The sequence below is a fragment of the Zingiber officinale genome, chromosome 6B (assembly GCF_018446385.1).
Source record: "Zingiber officinale cultivar Zhangliang chromosome 6B, Zo_v1.1, whole genome shotgun sequence".
NCBI classification, from domain to species: domain Eukaryota; kingdom Viridiplantae; phylum Streptophyta; class Magnoliopsida; order Zingiberales; family Zingiberaceae; genus Zingiber; species Zingiber officinale.
In genome coordinates, this window is record NC_055996.1 from 93,741,270 (window position 1) to 93,752,463 (window position 11,194).

The 11,194-nt window shown below is 39.3% G+C and overlaps 1 protein-coding gene across 3 annotated transcripts; it reads left to right on the forward strand.

Annotated features, from left to right (window-relative positions):
* Nucleotides 1-7,562: 7,562 nt before the first annotated feature.
* On the forward strand, nucleotides 7,563-10,552 carry LOC121993217 (chitin-inducible gibberellin-responsive protein 2-like). Of its 3 annotated transcripts, XM_042547914.1 has the most exons (3): nucleotides 7,591-7,929; nucleotides 8,163-8,248; nucleotides 8,776-10,552. In XM_042547914.1, the coding sequence occupies exon 3, from the start codon at nucleotides 8,866-8,868 to the stop codon at nucleotides 10,414-10,416; it is 1,551 nt and encodes a 516-aa protein (XP_042403848.1). In that variant the 5' UTR covers nucleotides 7,591-7,929; nucleotides 8,163-8,248; nucleotides 8,776-8,865; the 3' UTR covers nucleotides 10,417-10,552. The 3 variants fall into 3 exon arrangements, with proteins under 3 accessions (XP_042403847.1, XP_042403848.1, XP_042403849.1); XM_042547913.1 differs by lacking the exon at nucleotides 8,163-8,248 and having other exon boundaries at nucleotides 7,563-7,929; XM_042547915.1 differs by lacking the exon at nucleotides 8,163-8,248 and having other exon boundaries at nucleotides 7,636-7,925.
* Nucleotides 10,553-11,194: the final 642 nt, after the last annotated feature.

Consider the following 11,194-nt stretch of genomic DNA (forward strand, 5'->3'; position numbering starts at 1 on the left):
AAAAAAAACAGAAAGAACTAGAGCTTCAGACAGATCTAGTTGCAGATACCACAGCAGCTATACAGCAGATCCGCCAGAGGATAGAGACAGCCCAGAGCCGCCAGAAGAGTTATGCTGATACACGGCGCAGACCCTTAGAGTTTTCAGTCGGGGATACAGTGTTCCTCAGAGTAGCTCCCATGAAGGGAGTGATGCGTTTTGGGAAGAAGGGCAAGCTTAGTCCCAGATATGTGGGACCATACCTTATTATCAGAAGAGTGGGCAAGGTAGCATATGAGCTAGAGCTACCCCAGGAAATGTCAGCTGTCCACAATGTATTTCATGTCTCTATGCTGAAGAAGCATACCCCAGATGCCACTCAGGTGATTGAGCCCCAGTCGGTACAGATCCGCGAAGACCTCAGCTATGATAGTCGGCCTATTCAGATAATAGATCGAGCAGTTAAGAAATTGCGGAACAAGGAAGTACCATTAGTCAAAGTCATTTGGCACAGTCAAAGTCATTTGGCACAGTCACACAGCAGAAGAGGCAACTTGGGAGACAGAAACCAGCATGAGACAGAAGTACCCAGAATTGTTCTAAGTTCGAGGATTAACTTTTTATAAGGTATGGGGGATTGTAACGCCCGAAAAATTCTCAAAACTATTTTAGAAATATTCTGTTATTTTTCTGGAATTTTTAGATATTTTTCCGGAATTTTCCAAGTAACGGAAGTAGCAAAAATAATTAGAACCGCAAAATAGCTTAGGCGGGAATCGAACCCGAGACCTATGGCTTAGGGATAATGTTGGGAACCAGTTGAACCCAGCAGGGCCGTGCTGAAAGGAAAGGGAACCAATAAAATTTATATTGGAGTTGGGCGAATTAAGTCTTTAGTATAAATAGGAAGGTTAAGTGGGAGTTGGGTTATTTTGTTTTGGTTCGGCACATTCTTTTTCACCGTGACCTATCCCTCTTCCAAAAACCTCACCGTCGCCCACACCTCTTCCTCCTCCTCTCTCGGCGCCCAAACCCAAGGACTCTCGGCTCATCTTCCGGCGACGACTCCAACACGAAAGAGGTTCTTCTCCGCGAGAGGAACGCGAAGACGTGAGCGGGTCGTCGAGAAGGTCATCTCCACCGGAATTCTAGCGAATAGAATTGTAAGGAATTTAGCGTACGAGGTAAGAAACCCCTCACCTGTGGTATAATAGCTCCGTTTGGTTTCCTACGCATTAGTTTTAGCTATATGCAGGTTTTTTTGGCACATAGGGTGTGTTTAAACCCTCCTCGAGGATTAGGGATCTAGATGAGCACCTCTAGACGGGTCGGACACGTTGTTCTCCTTTAGTTGGAGATGCTAGATGTTGTCGGGTGCCTAGAGGTGATCTCCCTATTAGAGGAGAGAGTTGGAGCACACCAAGTGTTCGGTAAAATGTTAGTGTAGCTAAATACCACCTCAGTTATGTTTAATAGCTCAGTTAAATGCATTAGAAGCATTGAAAACAGCACATTAGTTTAGTTCAGTTTTATGGGACTACGGTCCAATGGGTGGGCTCCCACAGTCACCTCTAGGTTCAGATAACCTAGCTCTAGGTTCAGATAACCTAGAAACAGCAAGTTAAACCAGTTAGCTACATTCAGTATTTTATTTTCAGTGGCACTGTACTGGATCAGATATCCATTGGGTTGGACTCCCACAGTCGTCCCTAGGCTTACATAACCTAGTTAACCCTACTAAATTCGGGACTTGCAAACCCGGGTCTAGTTAGGGATGCGCGCACAGCAAGTACAGTTGCCGGGCCCAAACAGCATGATTATGTATTTTCACTTACTATGTATTAGTTTTCAAAACTCATAAAAATCAGATATGTTAGTTGAGTTTGAATTCAGTACCAGTTTAGCTTCAGTTTAGCCCTTCCTTGCTTATACATTATGATAGCTCATGTTCAGTTCTTGATTGCTATGCTTGTATGATCATATGCCATGTTTATATGTTTAGCCTAGTCAGTTTATTTCAAATGGCATGCTTTAAAAATCATATTGCATCGTCGCATGTTTTTGTGAGGTAGATGGTTTCTTACTAAGCTTGTTAGCTTACAGATACTACTTTTCTTATACTGCAGATAAAGGTAAAGGAAAAGTGGACTAGCAGTGGAGGCTGGAGGTCAATGCAAATGAGGATGTGTGTGGCAGGAACTGGAATGAAAGACCCTCTGAGGATTTAGCATTTACTTTAGCACTTTACAGTTTATTAGTTTAGTTTTCATGTTTTGGGCACTTTTGAACCTTAGCAAGTTTAAGCAGTTAGAACTTTTGGAAATTCATACCTTCATGCACTTTAAGTTGTCAAAATGCCATGAACCAGTAAACCTTGCTTTGGTTTAAGTTTAGAATTGTTACTACGTGTTATTAGAATAGTTTATCATGCATTAGATAGTTGTTATGGGGTGTTTTGGCACACCAGAGTGCTGGAAATCAGAGTTCCCCGGGTGAAATCAGACTCTGATCGGTCTCCGACCGATCAAGGCACTGTATCTGTTTGGATCGGTCGGCCGACCGATCCAGTCTGATATCAGATCCTCGGATCGGTCGACCGGTCCAAAGATCGAATGTAAGGCATCCAGCGTTTCGGTGCAGGATCGGTCGCGACCGATCCGACCTTACCGGATCGGTCCGCACCGATCCAGCAGGTCTGATCGCGACAGTTTGATCGATCCGTGGATCGATCCAGCCTCTGGAAGTTGTTCGAGTTCTAGCTCAGATGGGAGGTCAAGTATCCTCCTTAGCACATGTACACCAACCAGAAAGGGTCTTGAATCCTTCCTTATAACAGCATGGGTGTATCAGTTGTCAGATTAACCGAGTTAGTTAGTGAAATTTTTATTTTACCCAGTTTCCGCACAGTAGCTTCAGTAGTTAATGTAGCGATCTGGCTCACAGTTTAGTACCCAGGAGTCGGGTCGTTACACATTGGACTGCGGTAAAGCATATATTAAAGTACCTGAGAAGGACTAGAGATTATATGCTAGTTTACCAAGCAGACGATCTGCTCCCTGTGGGTTACACGGATTCAGATTTCCAATCAGATAGGGATAACAGTAAGTCTACATCAGGCTATGTGTTTACTTTAGGAGGTGGAGCCATTTCATGGAGGAGTGTTAAGCAGAAATGTGTTTCGGACTCAACCATGGAAGCTGAGTATGTAGCAGCCTCTGAGGCAGCTAAAGAAGCAGTATGGCTCAGGAACTTTCTAATGGACTTAGATGTGATTCCTGGTTTGCCCAAAATCATCACAATTTATTGTGATAATAGTGGTGCAGTTGCAAACTCGAAGGAACCACGAGCTCATAAGGCAAGTAAACATATAGAGCGCAAGTACCACCTGATACGAGATATCGTGAAGCGAGGAGAAGTTGTCATCGCCAAGATTGCATCAGCGGATAACCTGGAAGATCCTTTCACTAAGGCCCTTCCGGCGAAATCTTTCGATCGGCATGTGGAGGTAATGGGAATCAGATGTATGGTAGAAGATATGGCAGCCTAGTCATTAGTATAAGTGGGAGATTGTTGGAGTGTATACTGAAAGCCTAAGCTTTGTAAACATTCATTATGAATAAAGAATCACATTTGGTCAAATTGTCTACATTTGTTTGTAGTTGTTCATATAATTTATATTGTAGATAACATAGTATGTGGTGTCACATGCAGAAGATGATGTTATCAGTACCTTATAAATTATAAACAGTAGCTCACGACTAAAATGGAAAGGAACAAACCATTAGAAGGTCGTAGTGTAATTAGGTATTAGTTTATCTTGACTATATAATTACACTAGTACACTCAGAGTGTATTGAGTAGGACCATTAGAGGTCATTTCTTTTATACTGACTTTATAAAGGAACAAAGACCTCAGTTATTATGGAAGTGTGTGCTCTTAATCCTAATATAATAACAAGCACATATGTTTGATATTTATTTCTTTAATTTATCAATGGGTGAGATTTAGTTTGATGAATCAATAAACCCGATAAGTTGGGAAATGGTATCACTTATAGTGTGTGTTGTTGATTATAGAAGGAAACTGTGTCCTAGAGATACTAGGTTGATAATGTCCTCAAGAGGAGCTCATAAAGATTGTCATGTTAAACCCTGCAGGTGGACTTAATCCGACATGATAATAAGGTTGAGTGGTACTACTCTTGGACTTAGATATTAATTAAATGAGTTGTCAGTAACTCACTTAATTAGTGGACATTCGATATCTTAAACACAGGGAGACTAACACACTCATAATAAGAAGGAGCCCAAAAATATAATTTGGGATTGATGCGGTAGTTCAATGATAGTTCTCTAGTGGAATGAATTATCATTGATAAAATTAAGTTGTGTGTTCGGGGCGGGATGCTTAATTTTATCGGAGACCAAAACCAATCCCTCCTCTCGGTCCCTATCGTAGCCTCTTATTTATAGAGTTCTATACCCACCTATACCCACCTTCTACACCCACCCACTTGGGGCCGGCCAAGCTAGCTTGGGAACCAAGCTAGGGCCGGCCTAGGTATAATATTGGGTGGTCGGCCCTAGCTTGAACCCAAGCTAGTGGGGCCGGCCAAATTAAATTAAAAAGAATTTTAATTTTAATTTTTATTATGTGGAAGAAATAATTTATTAAAGAGAATTTAAATTAAAATATCTCTTATAAAAGATCTACAAAAGATTAAAGAAAGAGATTAGATCTCTTTCCTTATTTGTAGATTGGTGAGATATTTTATTTTCTCTTTAAAATTATTCACATGTTGATAAAATTAAAATTATAGAAATTTCCTTTTATCAACCATGAAGAGATTTTTAAAGAGAAATTTTATTTTTAAAATTTCGAAACAAATTAGGAAGTTTTAATTGTTGATTGAAACTTGTCCAATTTGTTCTCCAATGATGTGACCGGCAGGTTTATTTGGGAAATTTTATTTTATTTTTCTCAATTAAATCATGTCAAGGAAATTGAGGAAATTTTATTGTAATTAAATTTCCTAATTTGTCTAGGCCAAGGAATATAAAAGAAGGGGTGAGGGTGCCTTCATGTGACACAACCTCTATTATTTTCTCTCCCTCTTTTCCTTGGTGTTGTGGCCGGCCATCATCTCTTCTCTTCTTCCTCTTTGTGGTGGCCAAAACTCTCTATTGTTTGGAGCTCTTGTGGAGGCCGGATACTACTTGGAGAAGAAGAAGAAGAAGGAGAGGAAGCTTGCATCTCTTAGAGCTTGGTTGGTGTTTTTCTTCTTCCTTGGTGGAGCTTTCTTGTTTTGGCCGAACCTAGCTAGGAGGAGAAGAAGGTGCTTGGTGGTTTCTCATCTCGGAAGATCGTTGCCCACACAGCGTCCGAGGTTAGAAGAGGAATACGGTAGAAGATCAAGAGGTTTTTCTACAAAGTATAACTAGTAATTTTTCTTTCCGCATCATGCTAGTTATTTATGGAAATAATACCAAATACAAGAGGCTTACGTTCTAGAATTTCAAATATGTTTTTCGATGTTGTGTTCTTTTGTTTTTTCTTTTCCTTGTGATTTGATTGTTCTCTTTGGTTAACCTAAAGTTATTTTAGGAAATTAAATATTAGCTTTCTATAAAAGGTTTTGTCTAGTCGGTGGTGGTTGCTCCCATATCCAAGAAGGTCATATGCCTCGCCACGTCAGTACTGGGAACCAATTATGGAAATTAATATTTAATGGAATTAATAACTTAAGGAGACTTGGGTCGAACGTGTTAAGTTCCGCAGGAGATCCAAGTTAAAACCTAAAAGAACAAATAGATTAAGTTTTGGATCAAACGTGTTAAGTTCCGCAGGCGATCCAAAATTTAATTTAAAAGAACACATGGTAGCTAGGAAAAGGTTCAGACCTTTGTACAAAATTTTTGTACAGTGGAACCTATAGGTTTTCCGAGTAGCAACCAACAAGATCTACACGGCCTACACTGCCTCTGCCTTTGGAAACCTTGCACGGCCGTGTGGTGCACACGGCCAGGGCCTTCTTGGTCTCTGGAAATTTTGCACGGTCGTGTGGTGTACACGACCGAGGCTTCTTTTGGCCTCAAATCTTGGCACGGCCGTGTAAGGTTCACACGGCCGAGACCACTTCCTTTTCTGCTGCAACCACACGGCCAATGATCTTCACACGGCCTGGGCAACCCCCCCCATAGCAGGGCCGTGTGAGGTTCAGGTACAGCGCCTTCCTCTCTAGCTTCGCTTGCAGATTTGGCCTCGAACATGAATCTTTCACCAAATTCGACCTCCTGTATACAGAAAATGCACAAAAGAAGATCTCCGAACAAAAAGAGTAAATATGCTGAAAGGAAAACTGGAAGTACGAAAATACATAAATAAAGTATGCTCAAAATATGTGAATATGCATCAAAATATGCTAAATAAGAGTATATAATCTACGCACATCACCAAACATATCAAATAAGATATATTAACCTAACTTAAATTATTTATTAAATACCTCAAAATAATCCAGTCAAAATTTATCATTTAAAAGCACCACTGGACGATTAATAACTCCCATATTTCTTTTTAAACGCTAGTTTATAACTTATGTAGTTGCCATAATACAATCTTTTGCACTCGTTTTGGATTGGAAATCAAATTATGTCTAACCGATAATTGTGCTGACTATGTGTTGATTGTTGTGGTCCTTTGGCAAAGACAAATGATATCAGTTTGTGTTTCTCGTGCTATTTGTCTATATTCACAAGGTGTTTTTTCTCTCGTTTCCTAGGTATCAAAGTTATGTAAGCATAGTTTAGTTTAGTTTAATAACTCTGAACTTATTCCATATGGAACCTTGTGGTTTTTATTTGGCCAAGTTCCTGTATGTCATTTCAATTTCTTCCATTGGGAAGGGAATAGCAACCTTAATCAAGTCAAAAATTTTATCACTGCACAGTTACTCGGCTTATTTTATTTATTTATTTATTTTATACTCATTTATCAGTCAACAGATGATGCTCTGTTTGAATTCATTACACTCTATAGAAAATATTATCAATCTTGCAGGTCTTTTTTAGGAAGGAATTCGGAGGATAGAGATAAACACAGCAGATCCACAAGCGTGAGGCAGAGGAAGTCAACCGAACTGCGTGGGTCAACTTTTGACTTTCTTGCTAACCTACTATTTGTTAGATTCCCTGTCAATTTAAATTAACACGACAAGTAATTATTCAACGAATCACGTCCCGTCCTTGGCTTTAGTTATCATTGATTTGACGGTTATTATAAATTTGATTTCAGTTATTTCTGCTTTTATAATTTAAGTATATCTCGAGATAAGATTGAATTGATTAATACAGAAAATAATTGTTAAAACAAGAATTTGATTCTCAATAAAATTTAAAAAAAAAATAAATCCTTTTTTATACTGATTAATTATATCTTCTTGATTTACTTGCTTATAGATGATTATAAAGCTCATCATATAAAATTATTGAAATCACGGATTCCACTTTTTACTTTTTACTAGAAGACTATAAGCATCATCACTTTCACTTTTGTAGTTATCATCATCACTTAATTTTACAAATCTGTAATTTATTTATATTTTTCTCTGGTGCTCCATAGATACCGCAGCTGCGGACAGCCGGACAGGTCCACCCGGACGTATCAGCGTTGGATTCCGTCCAAGAGAATGGAAGCGGTCGCCGGTCGCTGGTCGTTGGTCGCAGCCGAGTGATTTTGACACATTAGGGGGCCATAATTATATTTGCAGCTTTTTAGTTTTGAAAAGAGAAATGTTTTTAACAGTAGTGTCGGTCCCCTGTTGTTTGGTCTTTAAAACAGCTCTACCTGCTCCTTGTTTGATTCGTCATTTATCTCAAGGCTGGAGTTCGCCTCTTTCTATCGTTTTACTACTTCCGTCGTGCTTTCGATTCAAGTTCCTTTTTATGTAGGTAAGCAATCGCAAAGCTGTAGTAATCTTCATTTGATCATATTGTGTTCTTGTTTTTGTAGCTTGATTAATTACGAAAGCGAGTTTCTTTGAGTTTTTATGACTGTTTTTGCCCTTTCCCCCAAATTTTTCTTTTGTTTGTGGTTTTCGGAAAGAGTTTTTTTTATTGCTTCTCTTGATTTTGTAGTTATTTCCATCTTCCCTTTGTGATTTTGACAACATGGTTTAATTCAGTCAAAAAGAGGGATTTCGTGGACAAAAGGGTGAAATTTCGGTTGCTCTAAATCTAAACTAGCTAGTATTTCTACTTGGGCACTCATGTAAGTTCACAAGTTTTAGATATGGCTTTACTTTTTCCCTTTTCATTTACTTCGATCAATTCTCTTCTATTTCTCTAGCTATGTGCTTCACTTAGTTTTAGGTCTCATGTTGCTTTATTGTAGGTCTGTCTTGATGAGCAACATAGAGTTATGAGATAGAGTCATATGGTGCGAGAATAACAAATAAATATGTAATCTGTTCATATTTGTGCGGCCAATTTGTGATTAGGGCACAATTATTGTGGAATAGAACAAGAAGATTATTTTAGGTATATGGATATTGAACTTGCATGTTGCTTTTCGGATAAATCGCCATGGTTATTCTAGTCCAGTCTTCGGCATGCTTACTTTGTTGGATATCTATATGCAGTCTAGACTATTACTTGTATTCTCGGATTGTATTTCTATTGATTATCTGAGCAATCCTGAAAATGTTTGCAGTGCAGAGCATTTCTCAAAGACCTTTACAGATGCACATGATCGTTTACATTTTTTTTTTACTTTGGTAACATATTTTGTTACTCCAGGAACATGGAAAATGAAAAGGGATTATCAGTAGGATGATTCTTCATTTGCCAGATTAATACTTCAATGCAAACATCTACAATCAAGGCTTGATGCATGCTAGTGTGGAATCTCATATTATGACTGAAAATCCCCGATCTTCAGACTATTCTCCTACCAAGGATGCGTCCAAGTTTACAAATGCACAATCTCTGACAAGTCAAATGGAATTCTGCACTCTTGAATCCTCCTTACCGACTGCTAATCATAGTGTGCAGAATTCTCCATCTTCCCTCAGCATCTCTCCGAGCAGCGGGAGCCCCATGTCCCAGCTAGATTGGCACTCTGATTACGTCCATGGATCTCCAGTCCGTGCTTTGTATGTTACTGAAGATCAGCATGACCTGAAGTCCAAGTTAAGGGAGATCGAGAACGAGATGCTGGGCTCTGAATTTGATACTGTTGAGCAACTGAAGAACACCTATCCAGCCCATCTGCCTCTGGATCCAGAGAAGTGGAGGCAACTGATGGGAATTCCTGGAGGAGGCTTGAAACAGCATCTCGTAGCCTGTGCAAGAGCTATTGCAGAGAATGATCTCGTTGCTGTTGAATGGCTGATTCCGGAGTTAAAGCATATGGTTTCAGTTTCTGGGGAACCAATTCAACGATTAGGAGCATACTTGCTTGAAGGCCTAATCGCTAAACTGTCCGCCTCTGGTAGTTCCATCTACAAAGCTTTGAAGTGCAAAGAACCTGCTAGTTCTGATCTCCTCTCCTACATGCATATCCTTTATGAGGTCTGTCCATACTTCAAGTTTGGCTACTTGTCTGCGAACGGAGCAATTTCAGAGGCGATCAAGGATGAAAACACGGTTCACATTATCGATTTTCTGATCGCTCAGGGAAGCCAGTGGGTTACTCTCATTCAGGCCCTTGCAGAAAGACCTGGTGGTCCGCCACATGTGCGAATCACTGGAATTGATGATCCTTTCAATGCATATGCACGAGGTGGTGGTCTACACATCGTGGGACAGAGACTCTCTCGACTCGCTAGTTCATGCGGTGTGCCTTTTGAGTTTCATGCTGTACCGATATCAGCATGCGATTTAGAACTCGAACACCTGGATGTTCGACCAAATGAGGCATTGGCAGTGAACTTTGCGATGCAGCTGCATCACGTACCAGACGAGAGCGTGAGCACAAGGAACCACCGGGATCGAATTTTGAGGATGATCAAGAGTCTTTCCCCTAAGGTAGTGACGCTCGTTGAGCAAGAAGCGAACACAAATACAGCTCCTTTTTTCCCAAGGTTTTTGCAAACCCTTGAATACTATACTGCCGTCTTTGAATCTATCGATGTGACTCTTCCAAGAGAAAACAAAGATAGAATGAGTGTAGAGCAACACTGCCTTGCAAGGGATATAGTCAATGTGATTGCTTGTGAGGGTGCCGAAAGAGTGGAAAGACATGAGCTCTTTGGGAAATGGAAGTATCGGTTAACCATGGCCGGATTCCAGCCATCTCCTCTCAGTCCTTTGGTGAATGCAACCATCAAGACACTATTACATAGCTATTCACAGTACTACCAACTTGAGGAGCACGCTGGCGTACTTTATCTCGGATGGATGAACAAGCCTCTGGTTGTTTCATCTGCCTGGAGATGATCGGGGAGATTTAATAATCTAATGATGAATGTTTGGTCTATTTACTTGTAAACTAATACATGAGCATGTATTATGGTTATAGCTGTTCTTCACAGGTAAAAACCTCATCGTCATGTTATTCAGAATATCCCTATTAGATTTCTGTGTTTTTTTACTTGAAAATGCCATTGATATAAATTTAATTTAAGAACAAAAGATGCCGCTACCTGGGACTGATTGTTATGTAATTGCAGAATTAGCTTTTTGAGTGAGATTCCGAACTTAAGGAGAAACAATAAAAGCAATATCAATACTAATTCAAAAATCCGGCGCACGTCGAGATATATATAGGAATGACGATAGACTGGATTGTATATATCCAGTCTCCATCCGTATTTATGATATTCATCCTCGTCTATTGGAGATTCACCTTTCATCATTATATTAGGATTGAATATTCATCTTTATTTTCATATCCATTAGAAAAATTAAATATTCTCATACACTAGGATTGAATATTCATCTTTATTTTCATATCCATTAAAAAAATTAAATATTGTGAGTAAGAGTTAAGTTAAATTAAATTAATCAACGGAACCGATTGAAATTAAAATTTTAATTCAATTATTTCATAATTTTATTTTATTTTTTTAAATGATTATTTCGAAGAATTTAATTTCAATTTTAATGATTTTTTTTTAAATATGTTAAATTAGATAACACCGAACCTAGGACTATCGGTCGGTCACACGGAAATTTCCCTAGAAGCCCAGTATTCCGTAGTTACGCGTCTTATTTT